Source organism: Lonchura striata, chromosome 1A (genome assembly GCF_050655825.1).
Source record: "Lonchura striata isolate lonStrDom1 chromosome 1A, ASM5065582v1, whole genome shotgun sequence".
Lineage (NCBI taxonomy): Eukaryota > Metazoa > Chordata > Aves > Passeriformes > Estrildidae > Lonchura > Lonchura striata.
Window position 1 is genome coordinate 29,042,137 of NC_140741.1, and position 21,009 is coordinate 29,063,145.

Here is a 21,009-nt window from a genome sequence, read left to right on the forward strand (position 1 = left end):
AATTTCTGTAAGAGATTTTTTTTTTTTTTTTGCCAGGGGATGGAATTAGCATTATGGACATTAAAAAGCAGGAAATGGTGTGGTGGTTTGAGAAACACTTTTGGGAGCAGCTTTCCATCATATGAGAAAGCAGAAGCTCAATTCCTCATTCTCACAACCTCTGTCTTTATTAACCCTAACTATTTTAGAAACAAAACACCTCTTACATCTTTCATGTAAGCCAGGGTAACAGAATCCACATAACCATCAAAACAAGTGCAGGAGACACACAGAAAATAAAGTAAAAAACTTTCTTTCATGCTTAGATCTAAGCTCCATAGACCTGAGTAAACTGCCTGAAACTCTTCACAGTTCATGTATGTACAGACCAGTCCTTTGGTGCATCCAACCCAAAATCTTGTTTCCAGCTGTGGCTGTGATAGAACAGGCAAAAAAGACTGTAGGAATAGGACAGACACATACAGTCTCTTCTTTTCTATATTCTCTCAGCCTACAAGATTTTTCAGTTTTTAACTGTTTAGCAAGATTTAAATCATTTTTCTCCCAGTTGTTTGTCCTTGAGCCAAATCTAGCATCAAAAGCCAATGGCAAAGGTTTAACAGGTGAATTTCTCATTGCATCTAGGGCTGCTCCTCTTAATTCAAACCTCATCCTCTCATAATTTCTTTTGATGTTCCTGAGTTCTTCTACTTGGCTCTGCCAGCAGCCACATTCATCTGGCACCTGAGTCCAATTAATGGTTTTTGAATAACCAGTCACTAATGATTAGATGGTAACTGGATAATTTTTTAAAAAGTTCTCTCCCAACATCCTGGAGAAGCATGACCACAGGGTTATGCTCTACCTTTTAGGATTATGCTCTACCTTTTATAACCTGGTTTGGGTCTTTGTGATACTTTGGTGTCAGCTCTGTTTTGAAAGTGCACTGTGGGTGTGTCTCTGGAAAGGGGTCTCAAAACTGAAAACCAGTACAAGTAGCAACATTTATTTCCTTGGAAATAAATACTTCAGATCAGCTAGTTATAGCTAGTTGGGATTTTTTTTCTCTGAATACTGATTTTCCCAATTATGCTAAGCTTGCATTTCTTTAGAGACACTAGAAACATTTTTAGCTCTGATTGTTGTTATATGCCATACCTGAAGCCTTGTTTCTCCAGCAGACAGTGTCCAGCATGGCACATGCATTTCCCATTCCAGTGAATGTATTATGATGCTGATGTCCAGCAGGTTAAGTGTTTCACTGGACTGTATTTACCAATCATTCTTTAAAGGGAAGATCTTTTTCTTTCTGGGGTTTTCAGATGCTACATCTTATCCCATGGTTGTTGCCTGTAAACTTCTCCAAGTCCAAGAAATAATGTTTCTAGTGTGAGCAATTATTAATGCAGACCAACAGAAATTCTGAATGTGCATAAAACACTTCTTGAGCCACAGAATCTCACATTGTTCAGTCCAAACTGTTCCTGCTTGGGGGTAAATGATGGGTGCCAGTCAGAGCACACCCCAAGCAGGAGTGTGGCAAGGACAGATTGCAGGCTCAGCTTTCCCTGGGACAAGATCATTGGAAGGGCTTGAGAAAAACAGATGCTTGTGTTACACTTGTGTTTGGGTTGAGTGACACCCAATGAGGACTTCAATGGCAGCCTGGGAAATCCATTTAGTGAGGGGCTCCTCTGGGTTTTGAATGACTGTCGCCCTGTTCTTTTAAAAGTTTTTTATGCCTTCTGATGTTTACATATTTCTACTGGAGTTCTCACACACTGTTCATGTAAATAATGATTGTTTTGCATTCTTCTTTGTGGGAGGAGAGAATTGATGGACTGTTGGTTTGACCAGTGTGGTTAGAGAGGTGGCAATTTCATCCTCCAACCCACTGTCACTTTTGGAATTCTATATATTGCGAGGTCAGAAATAAAATTTTGCCCCCTTTTTGTTCTTTTGCATCTTAGAGTGCGTGAGTTATTCCATGCCAGGGGGGGAGACAACTGACCCTCTGTCAGGATCAGCTGTGCTCCATCTCTGCTGGAGGGGGGCTGCTGTCACCCCAGGTCTGGAGGAAATATGGAGAAAGAGAAATGCAGGGCTTGGGGGAACACTAGTGATAAGGCAGAAGCAAAGACACCCCGACAGCTGGGAACCATTGACTTCCAACAGGCTGGAAGTTACATTTTATTTAGACACTTAACAGAAAGCAGGTAATTAGCACTAAGGTCATAACCCAGCAGCAATATAACATGGATCATACTTCATGTAACACTTATTGTCAGAAAAACTCTGTGTACATAAGCCCAAGAGATACCATGCACGGAGTAAGCATGAAAGATTGCTCCCCAGGTGGTGGTCCCAGGAAACTCTCCAAATTCTGTCATTAAGTGATTTGTATTATTCAGTTCCCATTCTTCCTTTCCCTGTAAACAATGTGATCTGGATGTAAACCATTAGGAAATGCTATGATGGAACAGATGCTCAGGGCTGTGCAGAGGCCATGCCAAACTCTACTCCAGGGGTGGCAGGACTTGGGGCTACCCATATGGCCTCTACTAGAGTGAAGGGCACACAGGCCACACAAATGCACTGGGCAGGACTCTTCAGTGTCCTTTTGTGGGGCACACAGTTGTGTCCAGGATAGCACTAGCCCTCCACACTTGTTTTTGCTCATTTTCCCCATGCTTGACTAAAAACCTGTCTGTCCTGAGCAGGAGCAAGCCTCCATGTAGGTGGGCTCTCAGTTCCTCTATAGGTTGAACTCTGCTGTGAAAGGCAGATGGACTTTAGGCCCTTCTAGGGAAGCAGGGTGGGTAATCAGAAGATCTATAGCAGCTTGTTTTCTCTTTTAAATTGTACATGAAAACAAATAACTCGGTGCAGTGATATCCTTGGGGTTAATATGAGGTTAGTATCAAGGCTGTATTACCTTTTTCATCTTATGCTCCAACTTTCAGTCTGTAGTTGATTTACTTTAATTGGCAAAACACCAGAGATTGGCCCAGAGATGCTTTTGGGACTGCAGTAGGAATCAGGTAGGGACAGTGGGCCTTGGTATATTATCTTCAATTTTAAAACATTTTCTCAATTCCAGAGCTGGAAATACATATTCTTTAAAAGTACTGATCCTGTAGTGCAGAATCCATTTTCTGCAGCAAACCTTCTTACCAGGAAACTGTGAAGTATATTACACCTCAGATTACTTAGTGGACAATCAATCCTTGAACTTTTAGACCACTTTCTGTTGCTTCTAATATTAAGGCTCAGCCCAAGCTCATCACATGCAAACTAATTCCAATTTAACTGCTGTGGATGGTGTCCTGTACATTAACTTCCCAAATTCTTTCTGTGTCAGTCCTAGCTTATACCAGCTTTGCCTTTCCTGGCTCATCCCTTCCCTTTGCTGGCACAAATGTCTGTACAACAGTGAGAGAACAGAGCAGCCACTAGAACAGGGTTAAAACAAAACTTGAAAGAAAGGAAAAAAATAAAAAAAAGGTTTGTTTTAACATGAATCAGTTCCTCAATCCTGTGCTTCACATTGTCAGGAGTGAGTGAAAAAAAATACAAATGGACAGTGAAGAGCAAATTATGCATAAAAAGACGATCTAAACTATAAATGCATGGGCATGACCAGTTTCAGTCACTTGGCTTTGGACAATATAAAAATCTTCTTTAAGCCTTCAAGTATTTTTGTAGCTTTAAATGACTGGTTCTCCTCCCTCTGAAACAATCTCCAAAAATGAAGAATGACAACACTGACAGAAGAAAATGGAACCAGTACTCTTGAGTATAGAGTGAGCAGCTCTCATCCGAGTGCCCTCACTCCTGGCTCCCTGAGCTGCCCAGGAGACCCTGGAGGGCCAATACCTAATTTTATTTTCCCGATTTCTTGCAGCCTGTGGAGACTCAAGTGGGACTCTGCTCTGCTCAAAAGAGTGAGAGTTTAGAGGCCAGGTGATCCTGGAAGATGTGTGTCCTGGCTCAAACACACTTCTTGGACTGGAGTGGGTTCATTCCACTCAGAATTCCTGCCTTCAAGAGAAGTCCCCAGGAGGATGAATTCTGACCTGCAGCTCAGAGGGACAGAAGAAAGCTGCAGCAATGCCATCCAGCCCTTCACTCTCAGCAGTCCCCCTGATGCATCATCCACTGCCCAGATTTCTTGTGGCAGAGGTGTCAAGGATGGTGGCTCTAGGCCCACTGCAGGTACATGTTAATCTTTGGTATCTGATTTTGATTATTTGATTGGAAACAAAAGGAAGTACTAAACTTCACCTGCAAAGTGTCCTGGCCAAGAGGCCCAGGTTACCAGTGCTACTGAATACAGGTGCTGTCGCTGGGAGCTGCTCCTTGTGGGTGCTGGCACCCAGGGAGCTGGGTTTTGTTCTTTCTGACAGCTACCAGCAGAGATTCCTGCTGGCACTAGGCTATGAAACACAGCTGTGTGCTATTGCTGAGCAGAGGGTGGGAGGAAAGCCCCCTCTCAAGTGTGGGGTCACACACACTTTGAGCTCACGCCCAGAGCAGGGGTGTGCAAGCAGCCCATCAACAAACTGACCTTCACCCCTGCACAGAGACCACACCAGGCCCCAGGCTGCTCTCAGGCTTCAGAGCAGGGCTGTGCCTCAGACCAACTGGAAAAAATGACTGCAACGTGAATCTTCTGGAGCTGCAGAGTCCTACAGATCCAAACGCAACATAAACTTGCCAAAAGTCCCAATCACTCTTAAAGTGTAAAGAAACAGGATAGAGATAAATGCAGGGGAAAGATAGAAATGTACTGCATGGCTGCTATTTTGGGATATGAATTTACCTTTTAATTAATAGGTAAAACAAGGTAAAAGAAAAACAAGGTCTTGAAACTTAGGGAGAATCTGCACTTAGTTCTGGATCCTACTTCCTTGCTGCTCCTTTTATTTACAGACTAAGTTGCAGAAAGCTGTTGTTATTTTAGACATGAATATTTTTTTCTTTGAGTGTTGCTGCCTACCAGAGACTTTGATTTTTTTTTAATGTTGGCTAATTTTGTGTTTTGAGTAGGAAGCTTCAACTTCACACCAGTTCTACACAGGCCCTTCTGCTATCCAGCAGTCTGGGCAAGATAAACCTGTAACCAAGACATTCCTCCCTTAACCTCTATGGCTTTATCACGATTTCATTATTGCTCGTCTTACTGCGGGCTTTGAAAAGATACGGGGCGTATCTGAAGTAGTTTAAAACTATTCAATCTTTTAAATATCTGGGATGCAGGCAAGAGTCCTTATATATCCAGCCCCCAATTTTGCTTTTGCTTTCTAACTGCTGAATGAATTAGGAAGGGCAGGGCCAGGAGAGCTGCCTGCAGTGACCTCTGCAGGGAGCGAGTTTCCTCCCACCCCTCAGAATGCACTAACCACCTGTGCTCCCACACCAGATGCCTTCCAAATCCTCAGTCCCTGCCCAAAACATCTGTGCTGTTTGTCCTGCACCACCCTATTGCTCACAGGAGAGGGGACCCCCATGGGCACCACCCCATCTTGCCCACACTTACGGTGGAAGGGAACACCCAGGCAGCATCAAGGCAGGAAAAGTCTCTGAAAAGCAGCAGAATTAGCAATGTCTTGCATGCCAAAGCAAGTCCTAAGGCAGGCAAAGCAGCAGCCAGGAAAGATAGAGACCCACTCCCAACATCCCACCTTGTCCATCCCTCCACCTTAGCACAAGGTGGGAGGCAGTGGGCAGCTGCGCCAGCACCCTCATCCTGCTCCATGGCTCATCCATCAAGAGCAAGGAGGAGGATTAGTGCTTGGTATCAACGTGGGCATCTGCCTGCCAGGCTTGCTCTTTAAAACAGGCTGTCAAGCACAGATAGCTGTTGAATCAATATGTGCCTGGTAGCTGTTGATGCCGCTTCTGCCAGCACAGGGTGGGCTGAGCTGCTGCACACCAGGAGGGATTCAGGCTCTGAGAGAGAGGATGCAGCGCTGACTCTTCAGTTCCCATATCAGATGACTGTGAGAAAGCAGTCAAACAGGAAGACTTCGGTGATGGTGTCTCTGTGTTGCTGCTGCCAGTCCCCGCTCCCAGTGCCAAACATGAATGTTTGCCAAGCACAGAGGAGACTGGATATACCATGGTTGGTCAGTTCTTTGAATGAGATGTAAAAGCAGGGGCCTCCACTACCAGCTTTGACAAATCCTGTCAACATCCTGAACAGATTATAAAAATCAGCTGACATCCAGATCGCTGTCTCCTTTTTGTCTGGGCATCCCCAGGCTGCAAACTGCTGTGGATAATAGCTGTGACCATTCATCCAGACCATGGCTGCCTACCTGTGCTGGCGTGGAGGGCCCGCTGCTCAATGGTCCCATTGCAGAGGGGATGTCTGGCTATTTGGAGCTCGTGTACTTGGTGACAGCCTTGGTGCCCTCTGAGACCGCGTGCTTGGCCAGCTCTCCTGGGAGCAGCAGGCGCACGGCCGTCTGAATCTCCCGGGACGTGATGGTGGAGCGCTTGTTGTAATGGGCCAGGCGGGAGGCTTCTCCAGCAATGCGCTCAAAGATGTCATTGACGAAGGAGTTCATGATGCCCATGGCCTTGGAGGAGATGCCAGTGTCAGGATGGACCTGCTTCAGCACCTTGTAGACATAGATGGAGTAGCTCTCCTTCCTGCTTTTGTGACGCTTTTTATCGCCCTTCTTCTGGGTCTTTGTCACGGCTTTCTTGGAGCCCTTTTTGGGAGCTGAGGTTGACTTTGCTGGCTCTGGCATCCTGAGAGCTCTTTCGCTGTGTCTTGGAGCTGCTTGGAGAGAATATTAAAAAAAATCAAATTCTTTTTTGACCTTCTACAGAATAATTGTACTGCAAGATGAGAGTCTGAGTTGGAGGCAAGCTAAGAATCTGAGACAAACACCCCATGGCCCTGCGTTTTTGAACTGCCAGCAAGAATTTCTCTGTTTTGTGTATGGCTTTTTGTTGTTTTGTTGTTTTCTCTTTAAGTACTGCAACACTGGCATTGTCAAGATCTCTTGAACACAAGCCTAATTGGCATCTACTCAATAAATATGAGATGGAGCCTAAACATCTTTCTTAGAACACTGCAGTTCCAAAGAAAACACTAACTGCAGCATGAATTAAATCAAATCTTGCTGGAATGGGCCCAAGACTGTTGCAAGGTATCACTCCAGACACCTTTACATGAGACTGGTCAAAATTATTTTATGCAGTTTACAATATCCAATAAACTCTTTTTACTTGCATGTAGATAGAAGTTTATTTTGAGGGTGCTTGCAGGTCTGTGGCTATTTTTTGACACCATGTTTTCCAGTGAAATATAAAAAATAATAAGCTAGATGGCTGAGCTACAGGAATATATGAGTATTCACATTTGCTATCAAAAAATACCACAGAGTTGAAAAGCTTAGAGGAGGTGGCAGGAATTACCTGGGTGAGAAACTGAAATGTGGATAGGAGTCAAAAAACAAAGTGCTTTTAGGCTACATGCTCATGGAAAAAAATATTTCCTGCTATTTGATGCTTTTTGCCTTTGAGAGAACAAAGCTTTGCTGGACAGTTTACCCCAAAGATGCCCAATCCTCCCTCTAAGTTTTTCTTCATTAGGTCACAACGTGCAGAGCCATGACCTGCAGCTGACTGCTCTCATCCAGAAGTGCAGTAACAAAAAACCAGTATATAAACCCATGAAAAAACTGTGTGCCTCCCCTACACTTCAAATTTACATGTGCTTTACTTCATGGGCCAAGGGGAATAATTGTGTTGCAACCTGGAAAATGGTTTTGTGTTTCAGGGAACACTTCAAATGCTTCCTTGAAAGACAAGGCTTCTCCAGGTTTTGCTGGAGGATAAGCTTACAGCATCACCCCAGGGCTTGGGTTTTACTGCTCTGCATCTCCTTTGAAGATGACCTAGGAATTACAGTCTGCTGGCTAAGAGAGACTAGTAGAGAAAAAAGAGCTTCAGGGCTGATGGCACATGGGAAAATGGATAGAAGTAAACAGAAGAGAGAAAGCTGGGATGTAACATATGGTCTGCACACCCTGAGTATCAGAGAAGGACCTAAACAGTGCCTGTGCCAAGGCAATGGCTGCATGCTCAGCCCTGCCTCTCCTCCTTGGGAGATGTCTGATTTCTCCATCTGCAATCAGAGCCAGATGCAGCAGCACTGCTGCAAACGAGTCTGTATGAAACACCTGGTTGCTCCCTGTGGGAGGAGACATCTTTGATCCCGGGGCTGGATTTATGTGCCCACTCACACTCAGTGGGTACCAGCTCCTGCTTCCAAATCACCTCCAAGGCTCCAATCAGCCTGAGTGATGCTGCCTCCCGGGAGCCTGCAGCGAGCAGCAGGGCACCGCTGGCTGCTCTGCCCGACGAGGCACCAGCGCTGGCTCTGGCACCCACATGGTCTGCCAGCCACCGGGCAAGGGCCAACCCTGGGCACTGCAAGTAGAGTTATGCCCAGCTGGAAGGGCAGGCTGGCATTCCTGGGGATGCTGTGGAGTGGGGAAGAGAGGCCTGCACCACAGCCCTCCAGAACACCCTCCTGTCTAGAAGCCGAAGTCAGCATTAATGTACTTAGAGCTGTGTTTGTGCTCCAGAAAAGCAGCTTCTTCTCCAAAGACATTATTTTCTTGAATCTGTCACCTCATGTCCTTTCTTTTTTTTTTCTGGAATTTTTCCCAGTGGCAGCATTTAGAAGGACAAGTGCCGGACTGCCCCAAAAGTTCTGGACACCTTTCAAAACTGACACCTGCCCCCTTAAACACAATATTTTCTTGCTCTGGTGAAATAACAAGTTTCCTTCATTTTTTTCTCCATTTGGGAAGCAGTATTGGGAAAAGAAATTCCCTACTGCTCTTGTTTGTAGACTTGAAAATATGCCTTTTAAATGGAATATGATTTTTCTACAAGACGAAATAACTGCACTTGTTCATTTTTCTTTTGAGCTCATTTTCCTCACTGAAAAACACAACTGAAAAATGCAAATGAGTATTTCTTAAGCATTTTGAAAAGTACATCCTCCTAAAATAAGTATTAATTCTTAAATGCACTTCTACTGCAGCCTTAAAAAAATGAATAGAGAGCACAACAGGCACCAGAGTGATTTCACAGGGCTCCAGAACAGGTGACATGTACAGGACATCTCTGTCCATTTGATCAGCTAATACCCTTGGGTAGCACAGCCTGGATCTCACTCCCCTCCCATGTACAGCTGCAATGGGGGAAGCAATGATGCTGAAATTCAGAGATCAGCACAAAAGCTTGTGCTTCTCTCCACCCATTTCTTTGCAGCTGACTGTTTAACAGGTAAATAACACTTTCTTTGAAAACAGGTTGTTCTTTGTGGTTTATTTGGGCAGTGCCTAGCACACAGAGCCTGAGTGCATTTGCCAGGTACTAAATAAATAATGTTAATAATGGTCACCAGTATCACAAATCCTTCTGTCAACAGTACAATGTGATCCACAGCAGGTGCTGCTTTGGTGTAAAGACAGAACTAGTGGGATTATTCCCAAAGCGTCCTTGTGGAAAGTTTATTGAGGAAAACAAAAAAGTGACCTTTAAAATAATGGTTTATTTTTATAAAAATAGTTGCATATCTTTGTTTCCTTTGGGAAAAAAAAAAAAAAAGAAGAGAGAGAGTTGGAGAGAGAACCTGAAGAGGTTAGCAATTATTGATTTTTATTTTGGAAGTGCTGCCAGCATAACTGATTCTCTACTGTGAGGTAGACCAAGCATTGGGCACAGGTTGCTCAGAGAGGTTGTAGGATCTCCATCCTTGGAGATACTCAAAATCTAAATGGACACAGCTCTGAGAAACCCACAGTGGCTGACCCTGCTCTGAGCATGGACTGGACTAGATGTTTGCCAGAGGCACCTCCAACCTCATCCATTCTGTGACTTTTGGAGGCTGGAACTGGGTAGAAAACATTTTAGGAGTTGTGTTCCCTTGATTGACATCTCCCATGGGATAATGCAGCCCAAGATTCCCTAAGAAGAGGATGTGCTCATCTCCAGGTCCAGGCCACTGAGGTCCCTGGGATGCAGGGTATGGCCATGCAAGAGAAGCACTTTCAAGCAGCACATTTGGAAAGTTTCAGGTTTTTGAGAAAAATCTCTGGGAACATTTTTTTCTTTATAGCTTGTATGCTCTGAGTTAAATCAGTTATCAGTGCTGGCAGTTTTTTCCTTCCTCAGAAAATCAACAACAAAACCAACCACAGTAATTTTTCCTGCCAGTTCCAAGCAGCGGCCTGACTGCTGCCAGAAACCAGAGCAGTACAGAGTGACAGATGTATCTTCCTTTGTGTTGACACTCCTTTCTTCAGCATCATTAAAAGGAAAGTGAATGGAAAAACATATTCAAAGATACAAATCACCACAGTCTCTCAGATCTGAAATGGGAGAGGAGCCCTGCTGAGAAATCCCACATTTAACCTGATGCTGTCTCTTATTCCCAGGCTTGATGTATCAATGGAGAGAGACAAGCAGGGAAGCTCCTGCAAGATTTTTGCTCATTTTTGGCCTTGCTGCTGAGTTTGTAGGACCAGTGCCAAGCTGCTGCCAGCAGTGTGCATGGGTAACCATGGGTGGACTATGAACTGGCCTTTTGGACCTCTCCTCATGCAGGGCTGGAAATAGCACTTGGAATTTTTCTTACTTTTTTTTTCTTTTGAAAGCTGTCCTTGCTATGATGAGTTCTGAGGCATCCAGAAGGTGTATATCCCCACTCCTTTTCTGTAATTTCCTAGTCAACCATAAAAGTTGTATTTATAGAATCAGCATTTTGTTTTTAGGAGGTTTTGGTGACCAGTTAAACATTTGTAAGAAAAACTCAAGCTCTCATCTTTTGGACATCTGAAATTCTGATATTTGTTAATCTTCTGATGTTCTACTTTAATCCTTGCTAGAGCAAATGAGAGCCAACAGGCACCTGCTAATAATTTGTCCCCTTAAATAGGAATGTCCTGTCTGTTCTGCCCAATTATTGCCCCTTTCCTAATTTTCTCCTACTATATAAGAGAAAGAATACTTGGCTTTATTCCTTCATGCCAAGATATACTAAATGAAATTTTCTGCTGCTTTCTGTGTAATTTTCTTTGAAACACAAAGAGTAAAAAATTAGGAAATGTTTCCACCAAAAGGAAAAGGCTTTCTAATGGATTCACCTGCTCTCAAATGCTTGTAAGATCTCGTAAATATAGTTTACAAATTACAGTGTGTCAACAAATGACTGCTATTGGAAAAGAGAATTTCTGTAAACTGCAAATCCTCTTCCTTTTATTATGTATGGCCATCTACTATTATACAAGAACTTGTTCATCTGTCAGGTGTCATTATATAGTCATACTTGAGAAAACAAACAATATTAGTGGTTATTTGGTAGCAAGCTCTGCCCCAGGTATAAAACAGATCAGAAGCATGATGAGTCATTGTGAGACATTGGTGATGTTGCCTCGTGCAAAAACTGAGAGTTGTATTTTGGTCTGAAAAGAATTTTTCCCTTAGTATGTTGTCTGGCATGTGATGATGAGGTAATACTTACTTTGAAGTGAGGAGGAGAATTTCCTAGAATAAGGTAAACTAATCTGAAATGCCTGATTTCTTCCAGTGGCACAGGGGTGCAGAAAACAGTTTTGAGATTCTAGGTTTCCTTCCAAGTAATCCAGTAACAGTACTAAGATCCCATCCTCAGTTCCACATGCTCTGCTGCACTTTCTATCTCTGTTCCTGTAAAATTTTCATTTAAATGGCTACCTTGCAAAGTTGGATATACACATGAAATTATCTAGTGAACACAGGACTGTGACTATAGGCTAAAATTGAAGATGACCTCTACTCACTGACAAAAAAAGAAATACTACAAACTCAGTCCCTGACACAGACCCATCAGGCTCACATAGATCTTCAGATTTCTTTAGAACAAATACAAGCAGAACAGAGCACTGTGTCCAAGTTCTTTGACTGATACTTATCTTGCTTGTGTTAACCCATTGCTTGGGAGTGCTCTACAGAATACTACAGGAATCCTTTCTGTTCTTTTCTATAATTTCAATTTATGATTTTTAGAAAGCATATTTTTAATCACCACTAACAACCGTAATTTCCTGTGCTACTCCTGCCCAAGTTGCAAGTACTTCTCAGTGCTGCAGGGGTATCAATCACAGATTTTGTATTATCACCTACAAAGTAAGGAGCAGGACTCTACATCAGAGTTCTCTGCATAGAAGATACACTGAAATTAAAAAAAAAAAATAAAATCTTACCCATGAGTCAAATAGAGTAATAGAGAGACAATGTTGCAAGAAGAATGATTGTCAGGAGACTAAATCCTGCATGATTGTCAGGAGACTAAATCCATTATGCTGATTAAAAGTGTCTGTAGTCAATGGGGATTTAACACAGGTCTGAAAGCACATGTACAATGTTTAGAGATGTTTAACACCAACAGCTGACACTGATTTCCACTGGAATCCAAAAAGCTCATTACTTCACAAAAATATGACTTCATAGTTTATCAAGGTTTTGTTACTGTTAATAAACAAATACTTAAAAAAGCTTTATTATCTGCTCTTTGTAAGAGTACTCATTGTGTACTTGCTTTGGGATAGCTTCGCTCTACATGCTTGAGCAATTATCCAATAAATACAAAAAGGAGAATGACATTTTCTATGGATACCTGTTAAAAGTATGAGGAGTACACTCAGTACCAGCATCTGCTGCAATTACACTCTAGTCAGCTTTCCCAGAGTGTTGGGGTTTCAGAGAAACCTGGAGGAGTTAAATTTGGTGATCCTTGTGGGTCCCTTCCAACTTGCATGATTCTGTATTTTCAGAACCATCCTCAGGAAGCCCAACGGAGTCCAACAGAGAACACAAGCAGGCTCACTTCCTTCCTGGTGTTTTATCAATAACTCAAAACCTCACACATAAAATGCACCATGAGCTTCCTCTCCAAGTTTTAGAATCATCAGGATTTTCTGCTTCTGCCATGAATCCTTTCCTCAAGCAACAACCTTTTCTTCCCTTCATATCCCACTTCAACTCAATTGGACCCACTGGGAGCCAATCTGACAGCAGCAACCCTGTGAACCGATCTCCAAAATCAGAGGACTGGGGTCTGTAACACCAATGGAAGAAAGGCACTTTACTTATTCCATGATATCCTATGCTATTGAAAATAAAAACTGCCTTGAAAATAAAAACAAATTGTTCTGTGCTGTATCAAAAATGAAAATAACTTGCTTTTTATCCACATAATTTCAATTTCTCTGGAAAAGGAAACAAGCACAAACTCACTAAGGCTGTTATATCTAAATAACACCTTCTACAGTGGAACCATGGTCTCTAAACTAGTAATGACAATAAGCCTGAAGAACTGCTATCACATTTAAGCACACTATTTTCATGCATTTTACAGAGTAATGGAGAATTATCAAAATTCTAGACTATTTTCATAAGTGCTGAAAAAGGCATCCATTAAAAATGTGCTAATTCAGCCATTCAGCCAAAAATAGGAGAGAAGCTACAGCCCAACACCTGCAGGCCGTAGGGAGAGAGTGGGTGGAAGAGACAGAAGAGGCTTCACCATGAAATGAGAGCTGCCCCGAGCTAAGGTAGGAGTTATGTGGGAACCAACGCAGATGCATGCAGCACCTCTTCCTCCTACACACCCCACACCCAGGCTTTGGCAGGTTCCTGGAACCCTTTTCCAGCACCACAGATAATTGCTGCAGCAAAAAGAAACAAAAGCTGAGATTGTACCCCAAAATGTGTACTTTGGCCAAACCCCACTGACTGAGAAGAACAATTGGGACATAAACCCATGCTGAAGTGAAAAGCTATGTGTAAGCTATATTAGGCTGAAGACTAGACCAAGGTCATTAAGGCTCTATGAGTGATGTGACAGGAACATCACAATGTAGTGATGTACCTATGTAGTTACCACATATTCTCAATGTCATGGATAAAATGAACCCAGCAAAACCTTTTAACAACCTTCAAGGTATCTGTATGGGTCCAAGGCATGTATGCTCAACAGACCTGGACATTACCATCACCAACTATCCCCCTACATGGGGAGAAAGTGTCAGGCAAGGGCATGATGTGTGCAGTTGTAATCAATTATGATTACATTCCTTCTAAATGGGCATTCCTTCTAAATGAGTCTCTCACTTCAATCATCACTTCCCAGTTACATTACTCACATTTCAGCAAATCCTGAAAACGCTTTCAGAAAAAAATAGCAGAAAGCATGCAATCAAAAAAGTCAGGGATATGTGAAAGCTGCTTTATAATGGTGGTAAAGCCTGGGAACACAGACTGTAAACACAGGAGGTGGGGTACCAGACAGGTATATCCAAAAGGACTGCATGCTATACCACAAGCTAAAGGACAGCAAGTGACACAGCATCTGACTTCATTGCTACAGGATACTGAAAATACTCTAATACTGTAATGTGTGTATTAATAATTAATTTGGCATGGTAAAAGCAATTTTACTGTAAAACAGAGATATGTGACTATTACTGGAGCCTGCAGGGAAACAAAGATAAATGTCCTTCCCCAGATCTCACATAATTCAATAACTGGATTTGGAACACAATCCAAGACCACTAACACTTTTTTCTGCTGCTGCCACCAGATCACATTACCACAGGCAGAGAGTCCTCTGAGCATTAGAGGTCATCTTCTGCAGGAAACAGGAAAATGGAGAGTCTGTTACATGGAAGGAGAGGAGAGAAGCAGGGCTGGGACAGCCAGCTCTGGCAAAGCTACCCTGAAGAGGCAAGCTGGCTTTTCTCCAGAAACAGACAGGGACAAGCACTAAAGACAGAAGAGCTGCTGAAGGTAAAAGTAAACTCTGAAACAAAAACTGACAATAAACTGTTTTAAAATGCTCATGAATAAATTTACACTGGAGATGAAAGGGAACCTCACATCCTTAATTTGAACTGGGAGGATAAAGGCAAGGGAGGAGGAGAGAAAGACAAAGAAATAAATTTCTTCCATATTTCAAAGACAAAACTTGATATTATAAAAATTCTAGGAAATGGCTCCAGCATAGCAAGTAATTGCTTTATATTAACCAGGCAACATTTTTCTATGGTGCTTGCTACTGAATAATTGTTATCAAAATACACAGATGTCCTTCACTTTGTACTTCTCTTTCCTTTATTCTTTTATTTATTGTTCCTTCCTTCTTTTTCTCACATCTATTACAAGTGCCAGGAGGTTCAAAGCCCCAGCAGGTCTGCTGCCACTTGGTCTTGTCTCACATGTGGTATTTGTACAGAGACTAACAAAGTACTTTCAACAGCCACAGGGTTGAAAAACTGGCAGCTTTCCAGAAACTTTAAAAGAAATGGCTGTTGAGTTAGCCCATGCCCAAATTCCACACTGCACAAATTGCTTGTGAATAGTGTTTTAATTTACCTCTAATTTGTGATAGCAAGATTATTGCATGAATTTATTGTGCTAGTCACTATGCTGATGCAAGCTAAAATACACCATCTCCCTTCCAGAGAAATCAAGGTATAACTGGGGATACACCAATATTTACATCAGGCAAGATGTAAATAAGCAGTATACTGAAGACTTGGTTGCAGCCACTAGAGCAGCAGTGAAGAAAATGGGGGCTGCTGGACAAAATTACAGTGGTCCTGGATGGTCAGTAGTAGTAAGAACAATTAAATGTAAAGCTCACTTTTCAGAACTCAGAAAGGCAGAAGGTTTAAAGTGCCAGTGGAGTGCCGTATTAGCTGTACAAGACTATTATTTTTAACCATCCTTGGCTCCATCCTCCCACATTCACTTTCCTCCTGAGCTTTCCATGCCCTTAGTTTCTCCATTGCTTTAGTCCAACAGTCTCCCAAGCTGTTTCTTCCTCAGATGAAGTGCTCACCCTTTGCTCTTCTCCCTCCCTGCTGGTGCCTCTCCCAGCACACTCCTTCCACAGAGCTCATTGGTACCTCTGCTTCCAGAAGCCTATCTTTTTGCAGGTGACTGCTAAATCCTTTTCTTGAGTTGTGTCCCAGTTATCAGGCAGCTGCAGTCGATAAAGGATGACTGGAGCTGGGCTGAGGACCCACAGTGCAGGAGATGAGGGAAGAGTTAATTCTGGCATGCAAGAAAGAGGAGGGTGGTACTGGAAGGTCCAGACAGCTGCAGCCTCCATGTCTTCAGGGCAGAGCTGCTGCACCTGCAGTGCATTTTAAGACAAACACATCAGGAATGAAAACAGCCTATATTTATATTAGGTATGGTTAGACAGTTCCTTCCTGACAGAATGTTCTCTGTCTCCCATCTTGTAGAACCACACTTGTCACTCACTCAATTTCCAGGTCCCCCAGAGGACCCAAAGAAGACATCTGCCTTTCTGTCAACAAGAAAGCAGCTTCCTTCCCTATGCTTCTTTCTTTGATATTTACCAATGGTTCACTTCAGTCCTTTCAATTTTCCCTTTCCTTCCTGTTCCTTGATTCTGCCTGCCTTTGTGATAGAGAAATGAGGAGATTCTTAATAAATGCCTTCCCCGGCCTCTCTTCACACTAGGTTTTATCTTTAAGTGCTGAGCTCCAGAATACCTTCCTTTCTGCCCTTCCCCTAGTCATTTCAAGAATTTTCTTCAGAAAAAATTGTCACACACTTCTTGCCCCAGCCTTCTAACATAACTCATGTCCTCTCTGTAACTCCCAACAACCTGGGGTGGTTCTATTCTCCTACCCTTTCTTCCATTGCCTCCTGTACACACCACCTATTGCATTGCCACCTCTGTGCTTTGTTTTCATTTCTACCTTGCAGTCTTCTCTCATGAAGTATTTTCTGCTTGACAAATATCAGTCTACTTCATATGATCTCTTTCTCCACAAGAGACAGAGTCACAGAGGTTACACAAATAGGTTATAAGGAGAGATCTGATGTGCCCAAAAGCATATCTGTCCTTCCTGACTGTGTCTAATGTAGGCACTGCCTCTGACAAACTTTGCCCACTCACATCCTTGATCATTGTGGCTAAAAAGCCCACATTTTCCCCCTCAGCACACACCACCTGCAGTGATCACCTGGGGGATGGTCCTCTACCATCAGCTGATGGATTTCAACTCTTTAGGTGACACATGCCAGAGATATGTCCTCTGCAAATTGAAACTCTCTCATCCATGGTCCTAAGGTAAAGGTTATCTTTTTAAAAATAACACAAAAAACCTTGCTGCATTGGACCACCTATGTACTTTCATCAAATTCAGGAAAAAAAACCCTCACCCTATTTATAAGAACTTTTAAGGCTGGTTTGAAAGGTAAAGAATTCCTACTCCAAGAGGGTCGATGAAATAATATGACAAGGGTGGTGATTAAGTCTCACCACAAAGGAAAATGTTGAGTTGATGTAGGTGGCATATAAACCCCCCTTCTCTTTATGAGTCAGGTAAGCTGCCAGAAGGTGGAGGTGGAATCCGTGGGATGGAGCTGTTTTCATTCCAGCCAGTTAGTAGTAAGCTCTTTGAACAAAAAAAAGTAGTTTAAATAATAAATTGTATTTTTAAAAACTGAGACTTATATCTAAATAGCAAAATCTAACAATTGCTCTTGATCCCCAATGATGGTGTTCGTAGTCAGTGGTAGTCAAGGGAAAAAATTATTAAACAACTCTTCCCCCAACCCTCTGAGGTTAATGTAGCATTTTTGGATTATGCATCTATTCTTCCATCTCCCACCCGATGCATATGATCCTGCAGTCACAGCTCTCTCCTCTCCCTATGGCTTCAGAAAAAAGGGAAGCTGACAAGCTGAAATCCCAGTCTCACCCCACACAGAACCCTTTTCAGAGGAAGAACTTAGCTCTGCTGAGGAGAAACCATTTCTCTTCCAGTAACTGCAAAAAAGTGGCTTAACAAATGCATTAAACAAAACAATGGGGTGAAAAAAGAAAAATATTTTGTGAGGTCTTATTTTGGGTCAGTCCAGCATATTCAAAGATATGGCAGTGTCCCTCACTTAAATTTTAAGTCTTTTTATTTACAAAAAAAAACCCTCTGAAATTGAGAAATGTAAAAAGAATGTCATTAGGTCTTTGAGTTCAAGGGGCTTGAAGTCCTCCTCTGGAACTGTCAGTGGGAGCACAACATCTGCTCTGTTCACAGTGCAGCCCAACCCAGATGCTTTCTTAAGTACACGTCTGAATTTAGGAACACTTCCCACATACTTAATTCTTCAGTCTACCCAATATATGAGGATGGGCAGGAACAGTGTACTTCAGATGCTATGAAAGGGATGAAATAGGATCAGACTATCAGCATGAGAAATTTCTTGTTTTCAGGTTGAGAGTGAAAGATGTGGGGTGGAAATATATGTAAATATATATATATATATATATATACAAGTAAAATATATGTAAATGTAAGGGAGGAAAAGGACAGTGACCAAAGGATCAGCTTGGAGAAGAAATGTCAAGAGGAAGGCAGAGCTAGGCAGTGGACAGAAGTGAGATGTCAGAAAGGAGAGAGAAGGAGAGGGTAAACAGAATGACACAGAAGGGAAAAAAAGAGGTGTAAGAAGAAGATATATGAAAGGGAACAAAAATGAGACAAAAGACATAAGTGGACAAAAAACAGAGAGAGGAGGAAGGTAAAGTAATGAGCACAATGTTTGGTAAGGCAGAAATACTTAAGTATCAATAAGACACGGAAAAGAGAAATTCATAAGATGGGTCACAAGAAGAAAAAAAGACCTTGTGCAGCAGAGGAAATGAGCATCAGGAAAAAAAAATCACCTGCTAGCACAGCACTGCTCAGAATCACGGGTGAGAGATGCTGCTGTCCCAACAAGGGACAGAGGCAAACCCTAGGAAGTGACAGGCTAACCCCAAGGAGAACAAAGGATGACACTGGGAGAAGATAATGATATCTTTGTACGAGGTTGCTGCCTTTTGTCTGAAACAGAAATCACAAAGGTCATTGAAACTGCTGCTTAAATCTTACATCTGATACTTGGAAGAAACCTCTTTTCCAATACAATAATTCTTCCTTCTCTCTCAATGCTGGATTAAATTAATTACTGTACACACTACAGTTGTACCTCCCTGCTGGGGAAGTAAACCCCAGACAGCATTCTGCTCAAAGCAGACCTTCGTCTCTGGCTTCCTTTACCTTTAGAGGCTTCTGCAGAAATCTTTCTGTAGACAAAGGTAAATTTCCTGCAGCTCCAAAATCATTATGATGGATTTGGCTATCATTAGTAAATTAAGAAAGAAAGAAGAAGGAAACAGGGGTAAGCATTCAGGAAAAAAAGCTTTTTTTTTTTCTTATTAGAATTAGGAAACTTGCCCAGTAGAGAGGGAAAGAAATTGCTGCCTGTAAATAAACTGTCACTCCTTTGATCACCAAATAATAGGAACAAGAGGGAGTGTGTGGGAAGTACATTCATATTATCAAATTCTTTCTGATATTAACCTGTTCAATGTAATGAAAACATAATCAGGAAAATAACATATTGTAACACAAATACTATGGAGGCTATAGAGAAAAAACGCCAGGAAGATCAGTGCTCCCAGGGTAGCTCCAGTCTGAGAAACCAGAGCTTTATTAGTAGTAACAGGAGCAGCATATGGAGATGAATGAAACCATGTTTGTAAATGTGATATGCAATTGCACACTCTCATTTGGCTTTCCTTTTTCACGATCTGACTCAGCCTCCACACTCCCCCATCTTTTGATTCATAAATTCTTGATATCAAAAAATGAAAGCGTTACAAAGCCAGCATGCAAAGGGCATGAGATGACGAGAAATACAAGGATGCCGGTGAGCACAGAACGTGCCATCAATCACCACCCTGCAAAGGGACAAATCTGCTGGAGATAAGCAGTGGAGACAGGGCCACCCTCTCCAGGGGCTGGCTGGAGGACACCGCGCAGCAAACCACAGCTCATCTTCATTGCGCTAGAGGCGCATGCTGAGGTACACAAATCTATTACAAAATTGTGTAATATTGCTTATGTTGCACAGCAGCCACTCAGGCAGCCCCTGCATCCCAAACCTGTGAGACTGGAGGTGAGAGGAATGAGAAATAAAAGGGTTTCCCTATGGCATGTACTCCCTGCATTTTTTAAGCTATGGAAAAAAGATCAGGGTTAACCACAAGCAAGACAAAACACAAAAAACAGTGCATGAGCAATGGTATACAGCCCTATACACTTACTAAATAATTAACAACCTCACAGAGTGTTGACACAGTGGTGGTCTGTACACAGGACAGTCCCTCCCTTCCCCGAGGGCCCGGGCTCCTCAGCATGTGCGCGGTCGGGCAGCAGACGGCCAGCCCGGCCGTGGCACCGCGGGCAGAGCAGGCAGAGCCCGGCTGCGGCCCCCAGCCCTGCCTCGGCCCAGGCTTCGCCTTCAGCCCCCGGTTAGCCGGAGCGCACTGAGCCCCGGCAGTACGATTCCTACGACCGCAGCAAAGCAGTGGCAAGGCTGACACACTTCGGTGCATTCGCCAAGCCCGGAGAAGGACGAAGCCCCGACTCGGCGGGGCTCAGGGTCGAGCACGAGGCAGGGCAGGGCGGGGCGCACCCCGCATCGCGGCACAGCGGTGCGGCAGCTCGGCCGCTCGGGCAGCGCACCCCGCTGCGGACACTGCGGCGAGCGGCGCCCGCCGCTGCCGCACCGCGGGCAGCCGGCGCAGGGGAGGGTCTTGCCTGCTGGGCGTCTGGGCTCCTCCGCGGGCGAGCTCCAGGCGCCGCCGTGCCGCGGGGCAGGTACGGGCGGCGGGGCTGGGGGGCCGCTCGCTGCCGCTCCGCGCAGATCCGGCGGCCGCTGCGCCGGGTGGGCCGCAGGAACGGGACCCGCCTCCGGTCCCGACCAGGCTGAGACCGGCCGGGCCCCTCGCTGTGCGCCGCCGCCGCCGCCGCTGCTGCTGGCCGGGCCGCGCCGCGCCGCCCATAGCCCGCCCGCCGGCTCCGCCCGCCCCCGCCTCTGCGGGCTCCCGCCGCGGGGCCGCCGGGGGCGGGGCGCGCGGCGCGGCCCCGG

At 43.8% G+C, this 21,009-nt stretch overlaps 1 protein-coding gene across 4 annotated transcripts; it reads right to left on the reverse strand.

Moving 5' to 3' along the window:
- Nucleotides 1-2,131: 2,131 nt before the first annotated feature.
- On the reverse strand, nt 2,132-20,910 carry LOC110467620 (histone H2B 5). Of its 4 annotated transcripts, none has more exons than XM_085570073.1 (2): nt 20,679-20,910; nt 2,132-6,769 (listed from the first exon to the last, which is right to left on the reverse strand). In XM_085570073.1, the coding sequence occupies exon 2, from the start codon at nt 6,735-6,737 to the stop codon at nt 6,357-6,359; it is 381 nt and encodes a 126-aa protein (XP_085426199.1). In that variant the 5' UTR covers nt 6,738-6,769; nt 20,679-20,910; the 3' UTR covers nt 2,132-6,356. The 4 variants fall into 4 exon arrangements, with proteins under 4 accessions (XP_085426199.1, XP_021380498.1, XP_021380501.1 ...); XM_021524823.3 differs by having other exon boundaries at nt 2,132-6,766; nt 20,679-20,812; XM_021524826.4 differs by lacking the exon at nt 20,679-20,910 and adding an exon at nt 20,183-20,450 and having other exon boundaries at nt 2,132-6,766.
- Between the last annotated feature and the right edge of the window lie 99 nt (nt 20,911-21,009).